Source organism: Rissa tridactyla, chromosome 1 (genome assembly GCF_028500815.1).
Source record: "Rissa tridactyla isolate bRisTri1 chromosome 1, bRisTri1.patW.cur.20221130, whole genome shotgun sequence".
Lineage (NCBI taxonomy): Eukaryota > Metazoa > Chordata > Aves > Charadriiformes > Laridae > Rissa > Rissa tridactyla.
Window position 1 is genome coordinate 99650773 of NC_071466.1, and position 21132 is coordinate 99671904.

The 21132-nt window shown below is 43.5% G+C and overlaps 1 protein-coding gene across 1 annotated transcript in view; it reads right to left on the bottom strand.

Annotated features, from left to right (window-relative positions):
* Positions 1 to 21132, bottom strand: part of UMODL1 (uromodulin like 1) — a 58525-nt gene that overhangs the window by 3241 nt on the left and 34152 nt on the right. The window contains exons 12-21 of the mRNA XM_054191247.1: positions 20084 to 20818; positions 16984 to 17096; positions 11935 to 12148; positions 10285 to 10416; positions 7864 to 8321; positions 7042 to 7184; positions 5650 to 5886; positions 4615 to 4774; positions 1411 to 1499; positions 1325 to 1328 (exon numbers count right to left, since the gene is read on the bottom strand). Of these exons, the coding sequence (XP_054047222.1) occupies positions 1325 to 1328; positions 1411 to 1499; positions 4615 to 4774; positions 5650 to 5886; positions 7042 to 7184; positions 7864 to 8321; positions 10285 to 10416; positions 11935 to 12148; positions 16984 to 17096; positions 20084 to 20818 (2285 nt within the window). The remainder of the gene's footprint in view (positions 1 to 1324; positions 1329 to 1410; positions 1500 to 4614; positions 4775 to 5649; positions 5887 to 7041; positions 7185 to 7863; positions 8322 to 10284; positions 10417 to 11934; positions 12149 to 16983; positions 17097 to 20083; positions 20819 to 21132) is intronic.

Here is a 21132-nt window from a genome sequence, read left to right on the forward strand (position 1 = left end):
TCAGTGGTCTTTGCTATAGCATGTGGCCAAGCGATATAGGCAGAGCGTTAAAGCTTTTTTCATGTTTCACTGCAGCAGCTTACCTGACATCATAATTCATGTTGTCTCCTTCAACACAGAGGTGTGTGTCACTGTCTAGGTCTAGCCTCACACTTAAAACACAATATGAGCATCCACTTGGAAATAGGAGACAACATCTTGTAGTGCCACCTTTGCCTAGGAATCGATGTAGCACAACCCAAATAAAGCTCCCTTCTCCAGAGTTCCTTTTATGTAATGAGTATTTTTCAATATTACAAATGCATTGGGGTCTCCAGTGAAAATGGAAGGGATATCTACTTAATGTAAGTGCTGTACAAAGAAAGCTGTATTAATTGCTAAGTTTTAAAAAAGAACTAGTTCAGAAATGAACACCGAAGGCCTATTCTAACAGATTAATAATTGCATAAAATAGAAGAAAAATACAATATGCTAAGTCACAGCCTGTTTCAAGTTCTGAAGGAACATTGTGACCATCACGGCAGAGGAGAAAAAATACCCTGAATCCATTAACAGTCCAGCATTAACTTCTCTCCACAGCCAGAAGAGCATTAACTGACTGGCAAAGCAGGCAACCAGTAGGAGGAAAGGGGGTGACTTCCATCTATTGACAGTAGCCATGTGTTAAAACTCTGATGTTGTTGTATACAAACACTCTCAATGAGTATTTTACAGTAATAAGATATGAGGAGGCTGGAGGAGGCCAAGTGACTGAAAATGTTAGGGGCCACAGTTGCCCTTGAAATCATCACTCGGGGTAAAAGCAGAACAGGCAGATGAATAACAACTTAAGCCTTGCTTGTACACAGGGCTGGTGTTCACTCTCTTGTAACCTGACTGTACCACTCCACCAGATTAACCAAGGTGCTGAGCATCAGCTAGGCTCTGTCGCCTTCCCCCATGGCAGTAACAAAGTCAACAGCAGGGTGTCTAAGGAAACACGACAACGCAATCTCTTATCTCCTCTTATTTTGGACTTCAGAGCTCAATATAATTGCAGTCTAACAACAGTAAACACACGAAAAACTGAATGCAAACTAAAAGAGCCAAGCTGCTTTCACACTTTACAATTGTAATAACTGTTTGATTTTGTGGCTGTTGAACTTGCTACCCTGTGCAAATAGCTACACAAAGCACGTTATCTTCTCCCTTTCTACATTCCCTTGACAATCTGACAGTCACTTCACCAAGGAGGCCACATGCTTTCCCATGCTGCCACATGGCTTCGGTAAGAACGCCTGCTCCTCAGAAAAATATGCAGAGGGGCATGAAAACCTTGTATCACAGGTCTTCAGGTTCCTTTACTGGTGAAAAGGAATCTAAAAATGGTGGTTACTCTGTGTCCTCTTTTTGTAAGCCTCTATTCATAACTCACCAGCCGATTTACACAGGGGTCCCCAGGATGTTCTGTGCATAGCGATGGTTTCACCAGTCTTCAGGGATCGAACCGCATGGCATCTCTGCAACGATCAATTCAAACTCCAACAAGTAATATGGCTTACTAATTAAAAATACAAAGCCTTCTGATGAGTATGTGAAAGCCCAGTGCTATTCTCACTCATAAGGGGTTTTGTTTCTTAATGTTATGGTTTGTTAAACTGAAATCGGCAGGAAGTTCAAAAGAAATTGCATTAGGGAAACATCCATATAAAATCTGTAATTAGTCACACTGGAAAACACTGCTGAGAAGAGACATTTCACGCAGACAATCTCTTTCCTTTCATTAACTTTCTGTTTGTTTTAGAGAAACCCTTACAGGAGAATAAACTTCTCGTTATTTCTGCATGCCAGGGTTTTGCAAACATCTTTGTTTGGATGTTTCTGCTGCCCACAGCAGGCACAGCAAATACTACAACCAGCACCAGCAAAAGCAGTGGCAACTTTCAGCCCCTGCCAAGCTGTGTGTCATTTTGAAGCAACGCACAATGCTTCAGTGACATGTGAACTACTAGCCTGGGAACTACTAGTTTGAAAGCCCTGCCTTGTGAAATGTTGGGGATTAGCTGCTTTAGCTCTGCGTGAGCAGCACTTGCAGAATACACAAGCACACGCTCATCTGCACACTCCCTCGTGGCGCGGTTCAGTTTGTTTGCTACCTTGTTGTTTTAAGTTGCAACCTAAAGGTCTCTGACCGGAACCGTAGCCTTTTGAAGTTATTCAAAAGATACTGTGGTTCTCCTGGAATTGCACATAAAAACAAAGAAACTGCAGTACCATACAATAACCAGCAAAGGAAAGCAGGGAAGGGCAAGGGTGTCTTACCAGCTTGTCTACGCAAGAATGTCTCACCAGTGTTACCAGCCTGGTTACACTGAAAAACCTCTACAATCCATTGTCAACAACGGTGTCTTTAGCTGGGTCAGCCCCCAGAAAAACACCCATGTAGCTGCGACTTTGGCCTACCCTTGAATAGTTTTCCCAGCTAGGTGGAGCCATGAGGGAATACGGTTACATAGCTGCTCCCTGATGTCAATGGTTTTTTGGTTCCACGTAGCCATGGAGCCACCACATTCCACCAAGCATATGCGTGGTGGTGACACATTGCTCCTCTTCCCATTTGAAGTCATGCTTCTTACTCATTTCTCACTACGTTGCTCCCAGCCTGTCTATTTTTTTCTACTTTAAACTTTAGAGCACCTTACTGTCTTGTGACAAGAAAACAATGAATAAAAAGACTGGGCAGGAAGAAATAATAGAAGATGTAAGTCTCAATCTGGTGAGCAAAGAGTTGAAGTAAATCTGCCCTGAACCAAGTCAGTATTGTCCAGAGTAGAAGACAGATCAGAGGATCGGAACCCAGACACTGGGCACTTGCCCAGACATCTCACATTATTTCCAAGTATAGTCTGTTCTTGCTCCAATTTTCCTTGGTCTTTGCACCTCCTGCGGCTCCCCCTCCCTTCTTTGTAAAAGCCATTGCCATCCTTTGTAGATGCGTCTAGTACTTGTCTTCTCTGCAAAACATTTTAACTGCTATCTAAGATACTGAATTCACTAACTTTTCATAGGGAGGAAATTTTGCGTAGAATAATAATATGTCTTACATATATGTGAATAATATAGAAATGAATAATATAGAATACATGAAAGCAGAGGGCCTCACTGATTAACCCTGCTGTGCCTTGTTTACTGCAGATGTCAATCCCAAACAAACCTCATCTTGGGCTAGCAGAATTACGCCGTCGCTGACCCCTGTAAGTCAGATCAAAGCCAGTCCTTTAGTTAACCATGTCCCTGCACTCTAATCCACACAGCTAAAGCCTGTTCTAACTGCAAACCCAGCGGCTCCTAGCAAAGCAACTGTTTGATTCCTTACAGCAGCCACACCAGCCCACACAGTCCCTGTCCTGCCCATCCTTCTTATTCCCCTGCCTTGCACCCACCACCATGTCCCTCCTCAGCTGAGCAGGGCACACAGCGAACCCGGGGAGGGCACCACCTCCTCCAAAGAAAGCCACAGGCTGGGGGTTGCTGAAGCACTGATTTTTAACATGCATATTCAGCTGTGAAAACTGGAGCCATCTTTCCATCTGTCAGTCGTGTTTCCTGGCTCTACTTTTTCTTTTCTTTTTTTTTTTTTTTATCTGGAGGAAGCTTTATACTTTGAGAAAGGAAACAAATATCTTCTGCTAGCCATTTTTAATCTTTTAGGAAGAGATCATTTGCTTTATAATGGGCTCAAGCTGAGTTATTTAGAGCTAGAGGAAAGTGTTAAACAATGGAGCAACACCAAACTGTTAATGAAAACATCCTTGATAAAAAAAGAGCCAGGAAGACTGGCAGAGGGAGAGGAGAATTCCTGTGTGTCTGATATAAATTAAAAAAAAAAAAATCCATGAGCAAAACCTATTTTTTGTTATTTCTATACTGGCAACACATTTTTAGATGAAGCAGTGTGTATCACTTACTTAGAAGTAAAAAGAAACAATGCAATGCTTTGGAACACAGACAGTTAGAAACTGAAGTTGCTATCAGAACGTTGTTTGGTTTATTGCTTTAAAAAGCAATAGGGTTTTTAAAAGCCATAATAAACTCTAATACAGTCACAGCCCTAGAAAATTCACGCCATCGAGCTTCCTTTCCTAGCACCTAAACTCTGACCTGGAGAGGCAAATAAATCTCAAGGTGGAGGAAGAAAGGACAGAAAAACATCCCAAAACAGTTTACTTAGACTTCCCTGCTGACACTGCCAATATAGGTGCTCACTTTTCTGTGGCATGTCCATCTGAGCTGACAAGTTTCTGCACAGCCTATCTCATTGTGGCTTCTATTCATTTCCTTCTAGCCACCGTCATGCAGAGGTGAAAGGTTCAGTTCTCAGGTTCCCCAGCTTTTATTTCCTCATTTCTGTGCAAGCTCAATGCTTTTAATGACAAGGATGAGGAACAGGAAGAAAGGTGGACACTTCCATACGGTTGTAGTTCTTTCCCTACTCCTCTTTGCTCTTAGCAGAGAATGAAGGAAAACTTCAAGAGCTATTTTAAACCCTGTTTGGAAACATTACTCCTTCAATTCCATAGCAGGATTGCATATGGCATGTCAGAGAATAATAGCGTATCGGAGCAAAACACTTACTGTCCTGCAGGTGCTTCCTGGTGTCTCCATACAAATACGTATTTTGCAGTGTAGGTAAACGACAGAATTGTTGACAAAGGAAAAAATTTTCATCTTAAACTGCGCTTTGCTTGAATTCCCATTCTCTAGCAGTGTTGTGTATGTATTTGGGATGGGACAGCTGAAAAGGAAAAAAAAAAACATACATAGCAGCTAGGGCTATAGAAGGCATATTGTGGTTATAGCACAGAACTCGGGTTGTAAGGCTCCCTTAGAAAGCCAGACCAACCCTCCATGAAGCAACTCTCCAGCAGTGCAGGGATGATAAGGGGCTATTTGCTGCTTTATTCTCACAGTATCCAAATAGAATAGGAGATTCAAGAAGTGGTTGGAGAGTTGGAAAAGGAGGGGAAGAGTGACAGAAAGTAGGGTTCAAACTTGGCTTCACCAAACACAAAGTGAAAGAACGTCATATTAAAAGGAATAGCTTTTGTTACTGAGCAAAAGGACTATCCTGTATTTTACGGTCGTGAGTCAGCCCAGGGAATACAACATCGGGGTGAGATCAGGGATCCAGACAAGAACAAATCTCTTTTACCAGAGGCTGCATTAATATTCTTTGTGAGTCACAACACATAGGAATCAACTAATCTACATCCTCATTGATGAAAGTCACATAAGCTCTTGGTAATATCTGAACCACAGAGATAAAACACACACTTTTCAATGTTCTTTCACGACTTACTGCCAAAACCACCTATTTCCTCAGGTCAAAAGTATTATTCCTTTACAAAACTATGAGGAAGACAACTAAACTCAAACAACTACCTCATTACCCTCTGAAAACCTTTTCTTTTCTTACCTACCTTCCTTGTTCAAAGAATGTGTGACCAGTCAGAATGGTAAGGGACAGTATATATGAATGATGAGAACACATAAAAAAGACATTTAAAATATATATTAAAATATATATTTAAAATATTATATATCACCAGTCAGCGCCACCAGAAGATCTAAATGTGCGGCACATGCTATTTGCAAGTGGCATTGCCATACCTGTTGCTGATAAAAGCAAATGAGAGGGGATCCACTGAATTATTAGTTGGAGTCGCCCAGCAGTCAGTGAGGACCACCTTGAGCTTGCTGTCTGCTCTCTGAATCCCCACTTCAATTAGGACATCATCACTGGCAGAGACACTGAAATTTTTTGGTATTGGGGAGTTTCCAATGAACAACTGCATTTCTGTTCTGAAGTGTCCAGATCCATGCAAATCCTCAAAGATGGTGTAAAGTCTGAAACAACAATTAACTTCCTATAAAGACCACAAATTTGACTGTGTTTCTATAAATCAGTGCCTGTTTCTCCACCTCTTGCACATTAAAGTCATGAAGAGTTATCTGCAGTCTAGAATATTAAGACACTGTTCAAGAGGCTGAAAATGTACCACGTTTTTAGTTGGGAAGGTAGGGAGCATGGAAACGCAAGTGGGAAAATACAAAGGGTGGAATGTCCTGGCAAAACAAATAGAGCCAAGAAGGATATTTGAGTGGAGCTGAAGGGGAACAAGACTATGAGCTGCCTTAAAGTTAAATGTAAGGAGAGTAAAGGCTTAGTGAAGAAGAGTAGAGCCTAAAAAATTAAGAAAGGACAAATCTGAACAGTAAGTGAAGGACATGAGAAAATTATGGAGCTCAGAGAGAAGGGGCCCAACAAAGACGATGTAGGAGGATAGAAAGGAAAATACAATCTCTGGAAGGTCAGGAAACAGAAAGTGGATTTTTTGATGATAGCTTAAGCATGGTGCTAGGCAAGAGAGAGGAGCTGCACTTGTACAAAAGCAGAACAGTCACCATCAGAGAAAAGCTTGTGCTGCCACCCTTTCTTTGAGCGTGGTTTTGATTTTCTGTGAACAGTGGATGAGATTCCCTCCTACTTGAAGATGAGGCCTTTCATAAAAATGTATTTGCATTACATGTCTTCTCTATTTTCCAAGTTGATCGAATAAGGATTTGTGCGGGTTAAAAATTGCCATCCTCGTCACGCACATAGCAGTCTGCACGCCTACATCAGTTGAGAAGATACATCATTGTTATGTTCCAAAAGCAGGAAAATACTGCCATTGCGACACATGATTGCCCGGGCAGGCAAAGAGGAGTCAGGAATTCTGGCTCCCGAACCTGTACCCGTAGCTCCCAAAGGTTCATTTTCATCGGTGGCTTAGCCAGGCAATCACCAGTCTTGTTGGCTGTTGGATCTATTGAGACATCAGATGGAGTGGGAGAGAACCCCATAGCAGGGATCACCTGAGCACAGGACTCACAGGATGGCAGACTACTTGGCATAGCAAGTACTGTCACTGGATACAGCTAAGGTCCCTGGGGATTTTTCCAATGCAGCAGTGCTCAGCTGCACAACAGCATTTCAAAGCAGAGAGAGTCGTTACTTACCCTTCTGCAGTGTATCCAGAGGAAGTCAAGAGATCGTTTTGAAACACACAGTGAATGGGACTGGCAACTTTTAAGTGGTGGATTACTTCCTGAGCAGAAATGTCATTCCGAAGGATGGTTTTCACTACGGTATTGGTCATGTTCTGGAACACAGAAAGGAAGCACAACTTGTGAACACCATTGTATTATCTAGGGATATAACAGAGCTACAGGGTTACCAGCTTCAAGTGCTTAGGACTTCTCCGTTCTCCTGGCTGCGAGAATCAAACAGATTAAACCTCTATTATCTTATTTGCTGTACATTGAGACAATAAAAATCCACTGGCCTTCCTCCTCTTCCTCGGTCTGCTCCACAAGGGAATCTCTGTACTTGGGCATGACCTGAGCATAGTGTTTGGTTTGGGATCCAAAGTGATAGTTATTGCTCTTTGTCCCCATTACTGGTAGCAACTGGGGTATTTGTCTAAATATGATGATGAAATTGCTTTTAAGAAAAGAGAAGCTTCTGACAACTGCAGAGGGAACCTAGAGAGACATGGGAAGTGGCTCTCAGTTTGGAGAAGCCCTTGAGCTTTGCTGCCTGATCCCAAAGATTCCCCTTCTCTTTCTTGCTTGCCCTGCTCCCCAAACAGTGAGGTAACTTTCCACTCCCAGGAAAGGTTTTTCTTTCTCCAAAGAAACTTTGTTGTCCAACGTTTCAGCAACTAATAGATTGTACTCCTAGTATACTGGTCTGCCACTGCTCCCCTTCCTCACTCCACCCCCAAGACCAAAACAAAATGCTCCAGGACTTCTTCATATTCACCGGCTCAAGGGACTTACAGTCTCAACTTCGGTGCCGCAGTCCCTCCAGCCTGCCTGCAGCACCACGTGAGTGCTGTTGCTGATGCTCACGTTGCAGCGAGGCTCCCCCAGGTACAAGGAGGTTTCAGGGATAGACTCCTGCTGCAAAAATCTCTTCTGGACAGCAAGGATGATCTTCTCTATTTCACAGAACACTCTCACTGCATCTTTAATGGAAATCTCCTGGGCAGGTTTAACGAGCAGGACAGGAGATGTTTGATGAGAAACATCAGGAGTAGACACAGGATCCATGGGGAGAGGAGAGAGCACCACGCTGGAGAACGTGGTGTGCTCCAGAGCTTTGCGCTCAGCGGTAGAGAAGTCCAATGAAGCAGGGGAGGAAACATGAGTTGAAGTTTGCAAAGATGTCACAGGTAAAACTGTGTTGTGTACAGGTTTCTTATCCGTCAGTGTTTCCTCTTGGCTGAAAGAAAATGCTGAAGAAATACCAGAAATAAAGGTACTGTTGTAATTCACAGATTCAAATTTATTTTATAAGGTAAGAGCAAGCCCTTAGGAGGAAAATCCCAGTTACTGGCAGGAAACTAGCTGCTTTTGTTTTTTTAACCTGCTCTACTTACTGCCAAAGCTGTGGCTTTTTTTAAGAAAGAGTGCAAGAGATACACAAAGTGCCTGTAAGTGCTTTACTTCCTGAGAGCTGCAATAATTAATGTGGTCAAGTAAAACATGTATTTTCATCTTTGGAAGCTCAGTGCTTGCAAGAGATCCCCAGCTGTAAGCTGCTCGGCAAGTGTTCATATCTTTTTGCCTAATACAGTAGGAGACTGCATACTTCTGGCTGTGGGGTAAAAACAGGAGCAGAGCTTGTTAAAAAACCTGGCCCCATTTGTGACCTGTTGGTACGCAAAAGATATGACCCTGAGCACTTTGGAAAGGCCGTTCTGGGGGAAGTGCAGGACAAATCTCAGGTAGCAGGCCCACATTGCACATATGTGTCCTGAGAGACACAGTGGGGAGTTGAACAAATGTGTTAGTAGCTATTTTTAATGGTTTCAAGAAGAAAGCAAGCAGGGGAAAAGGGGGAGCACAGGTTGAGGTCAATGTGTACACCAAACACCCAGCATCCAGCAGAGGCTCTGGGGTTACCCCACAGCTCTTTGCTGGTAGAAACAACCTAAGTATTCATCCACCACTGATTTAAAGAGCACCAAGCTAATAAACTCTGTTTGCAGTAAAACACAAACTCTGTGTCTCATTGCACAAAAATTCTCCTAAGTAATTTTAATGGGTTGTACATACAAACTGCATCTATTTCCCAAGCAACACAAAATCTGTACATATATTTATATCCTTCTGGAACTCCCCATCTTTCAGAAATGCCTCAAATTAAAAAGTTGCTGATTTTCACGTAAGAGGAAGAAAAAGAAAAGTCTGAGCTCTTTCATAACTGAATCTCCTAAAAGCTCATTATCATAACGCTAAATATCTTGGTTAAACAAAACTGAGCAAAGGCTGGTATCAGTTGACAAATCCTTGTGACTTCAGCCAAAGAGTAGCTTATCACTGTGGTTACAAAAACAAATATAAATTACTGAAGAAGCCTAAAAGAATTTAGGAGCTTAAAGACCCATCATATGTCAGCTAACAAATGATTTAAGGGAAGAGAGAAACTAGATGAATTGACTCATACAAAAATGTAGTTTGTAATACCAACATTTCAAACCTTCTGCCATACAGCAGTCAAACCACGTACCTAGTGCTTTCTGTTACCTTCCCTATTATCACTGCTGTCCCCTCTGCTACTGCTAATGAAAATAACTAATAATCTTGACAATCCTATTTAATTTTAATGGAAAATATGAGAAAACAGAACTGTTAAAAGAACCTTACAAAGACAGCATTAAATATTAATATAGTAAACTCTCATAACAGAGTATTACAGTCAGAAATATTTAAAGTCCGCTGCAAGACTTTTCCCATTAGGATCCAGCTGAAAACAATGAATCAAATTCATCCCTGGCAAAATTTCAAGACCTGTGGTGTGTGTGACCATGATCCAGTAAAGATCAGATCATAGAATCATAGAATCATAGAATCATTTAGGTTGGAAAAGACCCTTGGGATCATTGAGTCCAACCATCAACTCCACTCTACAAAGCTCTCCCCTACACCATATCCCCTAACACCTAAACGAGTCTTAAACACACCCAGGGATGGTGACACCACCACCTCCCTGGGCAGCCTATTCCAGTGTCTGACCACTCTTTCTGTGAAGAATTTTTTCCTAATGTCCAGCCTAAACCTTCCCTGCTGCAGCTTGAAGCCATTCCCTCTTGTTCTATCGCCAATTACCTGTGAGAAGAGACCAGCACCAACCTCTCTACAATGTCCTAAGCATTCAGTTAGCCATTCAATAATAGAATTTTTTTTTGCCTTTACAGCTTCTTCCGGGCCTTTCTGGATGCACATCAGCAAATCCTTCATTGCAGCTGCACTGGTAAAACCCAAGTGTGTTGTGGCACGATGCATCCGGGGAGCAGTCGTCTTCTTCGCTTTTGCATTCATCATAATCTGTTGGGTATATTTAAGCAAAAGACAAAGGTGGAGAGCTTATAAATGAAAATCTGATGCTTCTGAAACTGGAGCATGTTCGTATCACCATGATATCATGGTGGGATTACACCTCTTAGGTGTGATACTCAACTGGACCTGTCAGGCAGCTGCTGGGTCCAGAAGATGTGGGATACTAGAAGTACAGCCCAGAGGGCTAATTGCAAGGCACGGACAAACCCTCCAGGAGCTGTGCTACCAATGCTGCTCAGCAGATACTCACTGAAATGTAGGCACCCTGCTTCAGAGCTCCTATCCTTCTAAACTGATCAATAGCCCAAGGGGATGCTTCTAACCCCAGGTGCTTCCTCAGCTGCCTCCCCCATTCCACACTTCTGAGGAGATGGTTAGTAAATGCCCAGCATGTGTGAAGCAGGAGAGTTGCATGAGTGGTCCAAGTTGCAGTCTAGTTGCTTTCTTAATTTTTAGCTGGACAAAATTTTCACTTTTGAAAGAAAAATATGCTTTACTTCCCTTTCTCTTCCCAAGATCTAATTGTAACTGTGCAAATAAGTGTGTACCACCACCTAGTCCCACCATAGGTAGGACTCAGAAAGCAGCACTAACCACCTTTTCTATGGAGACCTGTCTCTGAACCAAATAATTTGTTCTAGCACAGGTTTGAGCGGGGCAGGAACTCTACAAAGCTCTACCGCAAGATAGTCATGATCTTACTAATTAATGGGATATGTAACTTTCCGGATTCACAGCTGTGAGGCAAAGAGAATTCACAGGACAGACCATACACATGTTTCTCAAGTCATTTTGCATGATATTCCAATTGACATCTTATAAGAATATTCTTTGTGCAAATGTACCATGTTAATGATATAGAATTTGGTATTTTATAGATGAGACACTGAATTGCGAAACAGAATTCAACAGCAGTTAGTCACAAGAATAACATTTCTTGTTACCGACTTAAATTACATATAAAGGAAAAGAAGTTATACAATCAGCCATTGTGCTGGTCTTGGTAAAGTGTGGACTTTCCTCTGAACTCCCAGCCCACAGGTGTGTGAGGAAAACACATACTCCCAGTGCAGAAGAATTCACATGTTCATGTATTTGTTTCTTGGGGTTTCTATCTCATGCGAAATTATCAGTGCAAAGCAGAGGGTAATGTGTTTCAAAATTATTTTAAACAGAGCTAATTATGACTGCGTAGAGACCTGTTTCCACTGGTAGCTTATAAAACCTTCTAACATCTCCATATCTTCTTCTCTATAAAATTAATGCTAGCCATAGAAAAAGACCAGTTGGTTTTGTCATTTTGGATCAGGAGTACCTCACTCCTTATTTCATCTTTTGATGTTACCTGAAAAAGCTTATTGGATGGATAAACAGGAGCAATATAAGGAGAGAGAATGGCTTTTCATCCAATTTACAGATACTTTCACCTCAAAAAGCACAAATTAATAATAGGCTTTGTCATCTTTCTAGTTCCGAAGAACTATTGGGATACAAGCTGCTCCTTACCGTTTATGGAGAGACTGCTCTTGTCAACTGTGAAATAGGAGCTGTGTTCAAAAGCCTCACGAAAAGTGGTGATGATGTAGTAGATATCCACATCTTCTGCAATCAGTAAATTGAAACTTACCACTGTGCTCCCATTAGTAATACCCCTTACCAACACTTTAATCAGACCAGCATCCATCTGCTGAAGAACCTTAAGGGGCAGAGATTTATGTACCTAGAATAAAAACAAAATGCATGTGGAGATGGACAAATAGAAGCAATTACATTTTAGGCTTTGTACACTGCCCAGAAGAAAGCATTACGCATTACATTTGTGGTTCATACTCTTGAAGGGAGACGCAGAAAATTGACCTTTTGCTTTATAAGGTTTCCACTCTACAGCAGCTGAAGGATATGGTATATATTTAACCATGAATATTAAACAAGCTAAGTGATTAAGATACCTCATCTGCCATTTGGCACAGTCCTTGCCTCTGGTAACAGCAAGGGAGGAGAGTGCAGGGAAGCTCCCATGTTCTGCCTCTCAAAATGCCTCCAGGGAGAGGGGGCAACGCAATATGAGGAGGAGCTGCTGATGGAAGTGGAGATGTCTCCTGACTCTCCACACTGCATATATGTCTCAGAGGGCTCCTTCAGCTCGGGTGCATTAAAGCTTAGAGCAGACCACCCTCAAGCCTTTCTTCACGGCCAATTTCTCACCAGAGCCCAGCAAATAACGCCTCTTTTTAAAATGTCCAAACCAGGATAAAGAAAACAGAAAGGTGTTTCATTTAATCAGCACAGACACAAAGTTCAACCTCCCATCAAGCTAGTCTTCCATTTGATTTCAGAAATATTTCATTAAAGTCTTCCCTGAGAAGTATCATATTATTTCTGCAAATTCTGGCTGTCATCAGGGCACACAGCCCCAACTCACAGTCCTCCTCGAGAGTCCAAGAGCCGGACTAGGAAATGGCTTAATGTCAGTGGTCTAATGTAATGCTCAGGGGTGTAGGCAATGACTCCTACCAAGGAGATCCCAGGGAAAAAGCAAGGGTCAGTGGTGGGAGCCGACAGGAGAAGCAGTTTCATTTCTCTTGCATCCACGCACAGAGCTCATGCATTTTGCCCTGGATTTTCCCGGGTGACCACAGCTCCTGCGCACCGCCGCGCCAAGCCTGACTTACCTGCCTGCTGTGTGTTATCCAGCCCCAAATTACTTGCCCGCTATGTATCCATATGTATCCTGCCCGCTATCCAGCCCTGCAGACAGGCACAGATTTTGCAGGCGTGCTGCAGCCCTTTCCTGAGTTGTCAGAGCTGATGTGTGTTGCATGCACTCGGTGGAAAAGTAACACACACGGAGCAGACCCCCTGCGTGTACCTGGAAAGGGCTCCCATGCACCTGGCAGTCCCACACAGCAAACCTTGAGGTGTCCCACGGGGCACACAGGGAGAGCTGGGAGGATGGAAAGAGCTAACTGCCCCACGAAAGCCTGGGTAGACCATACTCTGTCCTCGTCAGCCCCAAAATCTCCCATTGCACCAAGCCAGGGGGTTCTTGGCCTCCTTCTCCTCTCTCTTTCTGCTGTTTCACAAGCATGTACTGAAAATCTGGAGGTCAGCCACAAGTTTTCATCTTTCATAGTTCTTGTCTGAACTTCTGGAAATTAAATGCACACCTGTGACATCCTCTTAGCCCACCCCCGATTTCACATGTATTCCCTTCTCATCTGTCTCCTGAATATTTTATTTTATCAGTGCTTCTTTTTACCTAAGGCTTTTTGTTTGTTTGTTTGTTTGTTTTCTGTCTTTATTCATGTTTTTCCTCACATAGCAGGACTCAGAACTTGAAAAGTGTCAAGGGGACATTCACATTATTTGTATTTAGCCACTAGGTGGCACTACAAAACGCTTTATCCAGAAGGCTACATGATTTCACAGCAGGTACCACACCCTGGGTTATCAAAATAATGGTTGATGAAGTGGGGCTAGAAAAAAAGGAAAAAAAGAGTGAACTTTTTAGAAATAAATATTCAATATATAGTACCCTTGAGTATGAGGTTTTCTCACTAGACAAATAAATTATCTCGGAATCCATCATTTTATCTATAATTTCTGTAGCACACAAAGGAAACACCAGCACTGCCAGACCAGGAGAAATCATTATGCTAGAGAAGAGCCACAAGAAAGGGAGAGAACATGAGCAAAATCAACACCAGCATCGAGGGAAGGGAATGTCCTTTGCTCAGGCAAGAAAAGCAGGAGGCAGCTAAAGTCCAAGTTCAGGGCCAGAGGGAAGGTACACTAAAACCAATCTAACGGGATGGGAAAGGCCAACAGGATTTTGGAGTAAAAGGGAAGTGGCAGGCTCAGGCAGCCCGGCTCACCCCATGGGTGGCTGTGGCTGGGACCACATGGTGGGTTTTCTGGGACCACCCATCCATACGTCTCAGGCAAAATGTCAGCAGCTCGTTGGAGCTATTGTGGGGACCTGCACAGGAGCCTGCATAGCCAGCAGAGCAGGGAACACACTGGCAGTCCGGAAACTGGAAACAAGTAAGTAAATGGTACATTAATTTGAATGGAACCCTGCATGAAGAATGTTTCTTCACTCAAAGGGAAAAAAAAACCCACCCTCCTCCCCTTCTGTTCTTTGACTGCACCTTCAGAGAGAAGGTTCTAGAGCACACATCGGCACAGCCACCATCACCAGCAGCTTTAAGGATGTCCCAAATTGCAGATAAATTCAAATTAATAAAAGGGGTGAAATTACACTGGAATAATGAAACTGCCTTAATCCCTGTATTAACACTCATTCCACATTCAGGTTACTTTAACTGCAATCATTTAAAGCGCATTAAGCTACATCAAACAAAGGCTATGTCACTTCTAAATTAAGGGCTCACCTTGATAAGGCAATACCATTTATGAGTTTCACACTTTTTGTCAATCAGTTAGTTTTAGGTACACAAATTCAAATCAACCTTTTCCACTCAGGAATTTAATGCACCTCAGTGAATGCATTTTCAATTCAAACCTTTTGTTTTCCTGATTCATTTTCTTGAGGACAAGCCCTAGTGCCATGATACTCTTCCTGGCAGTTGCAGAAGAGCAGCTGAACAAAACCCAAGAAGACTAAAATACTCTGTCACCCTTAGCTATATTGGTTTTCAGTTGCATTGCAAGGAGGATGGTGAAACTAGCCTGGACGATGACAGTGCAAGTTGTTACCTCAAGTTTTCACCTCATTCTCGTCTACACATTATTTAAAGGACAGTGTTTCCATTTGCTGTGCTGCCAATTTAGCCACATGGCACTTAAGTGCTGGGGCAACTCTACGCTAAATAACGTTACACACATTAGGATTTATAAATCCTCTGAACTGTAGGTGATGACTCCAAAGAGGTATTAAAAAAAAATAAATCTCTGCCAAAGTTTATTTAACTGGAACCTAATAATGCTTTTAAAGCCCATGAAACTTTCCTCACTTTAAAGGATCAATTTCTGGCCCTTATAACCTGAAAAGAAAATATGCACATCTTTCTGTTTTCCTAAACTTCCTTTTCTTTGGCATCTAGAAACACAAGATTTGCAATAAAACACTCGCAACATATTTTACCACATACAGTAGCTATGCAACTACAGCCTATATACAGTGTCTCAGAGGTAGATGGAATCAGCGCTAATGCATCTCGCCAGCTGATCCACAAACCCAGTGGACTGGGAAAAGGAGTTAGTTCCTTATAATCACAAGAGATCATTTTCTGTTTGAAACTTTGAGAACCCAGTAAAACTGACACAAAACTTACTTTAGTTCCGTCATGCAATCATTTTAGAAATTTTCCAAATATATTTGTATCCGTGATTTTTGGGATTAATGCATCTGACTGACTGAAGAAAATATATTCATTTTAGTCCATTTTAATACTATGCTATTCCAAAACAGCCTCGGGCAGAGAGCGATGCTGAACGAGAGTGAGGTCAGTGGAGAATCGCTCCCTTTTCACTTTGCTAATCACGTCACTCTCATTTTGCAACTGTTTTCCTGATGTGACACCTTGGGGCCAAAACAACTTGGAGAAAGCTGTGCTCCACTAACGCATCCAGAAAGGTGCAAACCGGTAACGCAGCAGTGGGAAACTGGTTTGATATCCAAGAAAACATCAAGCGCAGCCAAACGGATCACGCTTTTCCCCACGCTGGCCTGAGCTCGGCCCGAACGCACGCTGTTGTCAGTGCAGCCACTGCAGACAGCTGTAATTCAGTGACAGGTTGTAACTCTGCACGCAGGGAGAGTTTCTGCAGGATTTGAAAAATTCATACCGTTGTCAGCGATGGATTTACCACCACAGTTATCAAGGCCTCTAAAAAACACAGACAGTTAAGGAGAGATAAGGAAGGCAATAAAGCAGCCCAGCATAACTATCCGTTTTCCAAGCACAGGTGTGTTTGACTAAACACCAGCAGGAACAAACTTCTGATAAATTCACTAAGAAATTAGGAAAGTGATACTGTCAAAGGCAATTCCTGAGAATTATGAGAGCCTTAAAGGTGCAGCTGATATCACAGTGTGCTTTGATATCCTGCACTCTAATTAGAAGTGAGGGCAGAGGTGACCTATCAAGAAACCACTCCCTTTCCACATCAAGGGCTAACAAAACCAAGGATGATTACAAGAAATGCCACTCTCAAGGTACTGTGACAAAGGATAATAACAATCATACAGTTCATTAATATACCGCTGGGCAGGGCAACGATATCAGAGCACTTCACAAATATCCATTAACTTTTCACCACGCCCCTGGAGGAAATCAATAAGCCAGGGTATGAAATCAACAACCGGGTGTGAGAAACAGAGGAAATGGAGGCACCAGAGAATCCCCAAATCCTGATCTCACTCTAAAACACAGCTGCATGCTCATCCTGCAGTCTCAGGCAGTCAGGGGAACTCAGCCCTCACAGCTGTGCCAAGGGACGCACATGTGGCATACAGCCTTCATGGGGAAAAGATTGTACACGTGGTTTCACTGAGATGGGTAACAGGTCCCATCCTTCTTAGCCACTTACTTCATCAACAAAGAGCTGTGCAAAGGTTTGGTATTCCTCACTGCTTGTGTTGCTAAAGGCTGGAGAGTATTTCACATTTGTTATCCGTACTGTGCCACTAAGTTTCTGGACGTCTGCAAAGTAAGAAAAAGACAATTTAAATACATGTTCCATGGACTGTAGTCTTAGCACCTTACTCTGCCCTCTCTGACCCCCAGATGACTCTGAAGAAGGGCACTGACCTCCTGTAGGTCTTACATCTGCCAGCTCTGTCTTGGATGCATCTGAAATGCTGCTCTATGGCTATGCGCAGCACCTGAATTCCTCTCCTAGACTCAGCTAGCTGCCACAGCTCCCTCCAGACCCAACAAGGCAACACCAGTCCCTCCAGAGGGCAGATCATTGCAGCACCAAGCTCCTCCCTCCAGCCTCAGGAGAAGGCCAGACAGCTACCTAGGATTAGACGTCTACATTTTAGACAGTTATTCTAAGGTTAGATGAACGCCAGCAGGGCGTACGCTTCCTCCCTGAAGTTGTATCTGCTGAATCATATTAAGGCAGTCTCAAATGTTTCAGGTTATTTCTCGATATCACCAGTTTTGGCATTGTTACTACAGACACTGAAGGTGATCACAAGCAGGAGAGAAAGGGCTTATCAAGGCATGATTCATATCCCTAGCATCTTTTTAGTGGCTACCCAGGCAAGCTCACTGCCACCACCCGATATTGACCATTGCCACCCAATTGTCTTCACACTGCCTGCCAGCTCCTAACAGATCATCACTCCTAGCGTACCAAGATCTAACATTTCAATGTTTTATATGCATATAGGATAGTCTTCACCAAAGACTTCAAGACCTCTATCATCTGGCTAAGGTTTAAAATTGTTTCTGAATCAAGTGACGTGACCAATCTACTTTCTGATGTACCAGCTTGCTTTCCTCCCTACGCAAATTTGTCCTGATTTCAACAGTATATAAGGCACCAGGTTCCAGCTCTGAGACTGTCAGACTCCTATATTGAGTTTTAGCCTCCCATATTAGCTGCTTTTTCTGAACCAGGAGGAATTGAAAAGCCGGGCTCTGCATAAACTCAGTGGGCCATGTTACATCAAAGCTGTCTTTAGTCACTTTGGGGACAATAATCCTTTGAACTAGGACAAGTACTAGAGGAAAAGAAACAGTCATCAAGTAAAGCTTTGCAGGGGAGAGGAGAAAGTCGTGCCTGCTTAAAGCAAGCCACCGAAGGAGGCTTCCTTTATCCCAGCATACTTCTGATCCCAAAGGAACCCTCACCATCACCAGACAGATCAAAACATTTGAGGTTGCTTTTTGCTATAGTTTGTTCATGTTGTCCCATGAACATCGGTACTTAGGTGATAAACCACATTCAATTATCTGATAGTAAGAGGGGAAAATGTTCTGAACAATTTTCAAACAAAAAAGAACAATCAGCATTTAAAAGAGATAACAGACTTCATTAAGAGTTAGCTGAGGTTGACCCTCCAGGTCAGTGATGTTGCCACAAGGAGGAGCTATATATTAAATTCCACCAAACATGGATTTTTGCCCTTGGAATTTTCTGCCCCGGGCTAGTGAGATACCACTACGCTGGCTCTTCCTCTTGTTCGCCAGGCGTAATCCCTACACAAGCTTCTTTCCCAGCAGAAGCACTTGGCTGAATATTTGATTCATCAGGAAAAGAAAACAGGTTTTTATAAACTGAACTTGCTTGTGTAGAATTCTTCAATTTGTTTTCCAGCTTCCAGCTGGAAAATGACCTTTGCTTTTCTGCTGTTAATATTAGCTATTTTGTTATTTAAAACAAAACAAAACAAAACAAAACATTTTTTTGTTTTAATTTTTTAAAAAATCCACATTTTTTTACTCTTCCCTACATTGAAAGGGGGCAAGCAGAACACAACATGTTGTTCAGTTCAAAATTACTTGTTTCGTCCATTTGGCCACCGAGGTCCCAAATCAGTTATTTGCCCGGGTCTGTCCCCAGATCTCACCCGTGCCAGGCGGAGCAAAGGATACAACATGAAGAGAGAAGGCAAAAGTTGAACAAGGGCATCGTCATGGCTGCCCAGAGCTCAGCAGGACTGGAGAATTGGACACTGTGGCACTGGTGATAGGGACTGGTGGTACAAGAGAGGTTGGAGAAGCAGCAGAGCAGCTGAAAAAGAGGTTTTCCAGGGAGAAAGGAATGAGGAAGGACCAGAAGAGGGGCTGGGTGAGTGGAGGCTCCCAGGAACAGGAGATCATAGGGGAGGGGAAGAGGAAAGAGCAGAGGGAAGTGCGGTTTGGGCTCGGAGAGATGTGGAGGGCATGAGAGGCAGAATAAAAGCAAGCAGAAACAAAACTGAAATAGATATCACTTACTAACACACTGAAGAAAAAATACCTTTAGCAATGGGCAGAGACAGCAGCATTCCTATCCCCAACAAAACCAGAATTTAAAGACCAAATTTGACTCTAACCTCGAAATACGATCCAGCTCCAATCTACAGAAAAATCCCCTAATTAGCGGCAATACCTCCGCCCAAACACAAACAGATTAAGCACCCCGCTGCCGGCCTAGTTACTCTCAATTACAGCTCTTGAAAAAGTGGCTCCCGGGTTTCCACGCAGCTCCTGCCCCACAGGGGATTTGCGGGGCTCTGCTTAATCCATCCTCTGCTGAGAGGAATAGGGAGGAAAGGTGTTTGCCTTCACAGGTCTCTAAGGTAACTCTAGAGGCGGGGGCTGCTGCAGTACCCTGGTGCCAGAGCACGGAGGAGAAACCAAGACACGTGGCAAAAGGACAAGCAGCATATGTTTCGATGTGCCACACTCAGCACACTGTATGACTTGCTTCATCTGCTTTGAGATGAAGAAACGTAACATCGATAAAACTAACTGCCAAATTACCAGAAAGAGAAATCATTTTGACAGGTTGAATTAGGAAAAAAGAGATGATTCCTGCAAGAAAATAATTTTGACAAAGAACAAATAGCTTGGGACACCTTCATCCCAGACCACTGATTCCAGCTGTGCATCTTTCCTGACTCTGAGTGAGGCTTTGCTTCTCATGCAGCCAAATTACCATGCGTGCAGGCCGTCGCCGAACGTATACTCACTGCAGTCCTTGGCTGGGCTTGGCGTTGGGCTGGGAGCCAGAGAGGCGCCTGACAAAGCTGGTGACTGCAGGGCTCCAGCGTATTTCTCGGACCAAGAGCTATTCTCTCTTCCCATCTCTACATGTGCTCTGAGGGTGGCGTTGAGGGAGGGAGCACCAGCATCCCCTGTGGCTGGCAGAGCTGTACCAGGGCCACCTTGAGAGCTGGCTGGAGGCACACCAGAAATTGTGCGACTTCTGGTGGTAGCAGCAGTTGTTTGATTCGGAAACGCCAGCAATGGTGAACCAAGTTGCTCTTGCCCAGCCGGGCCCATGGGCTCATTGGTGAGAGCAGCCACTCGCTGTGGTGCACTCGAGGAAGCCTCTGCCACAGAGCTTTGCTGCAATGGACTTATGGCCACCCACTGCTCTGCACTCATGGCTGTCTCCTCGCTGGCTGCAACCCCCATGGCTGTGGGGCTATTGTCCCTGCCGAAGCCCATCTGTGGTGCCAGGCCTTTTTTCCAATGGGCTGGAGGAGTGCTGGTGGGAGAAGGACCATGGGGCACTTGCTTGTCACCCAGGAGCAGTGCAGCAGGAGGGTGTATGGCAGTGCTCATCTCAGAGCCTACAGTAGCCACCATCTCGGCGGTGGCAGGGGAAGCAGGCCCTGCAGGGCTTACTTCTTCAGGAGCAAACTCTGTGCTGTTTATTACTTCAGGAGCCATCGTTTCAGTGAGAGGGTCCACAATCTCACCTGCAACACAGCAAACGTACGTTGAAATGGGACCTCAAACTGGATGAGGAGGCACCAAAGGTCTGACCTGAAAATGGGACTGAGACCACCCAGCCACGTGTAATAGCTTACGGAAATGTCTTGGATATTTCATTAATATGTTGTAGCATACATGATTTTTATGGTGTTGAATCTGTTTTGTGCCTACACAAAGAAGCAGATTTGATACCTGGGTCCCCTCTTCTGGTTGGCAGGCCATGTATCATTACAGTGGGAGGAAATTAGCCACAGATATACCAAAAGAGGAAAAAGTACGCCTTGTGTCACTTATTAGG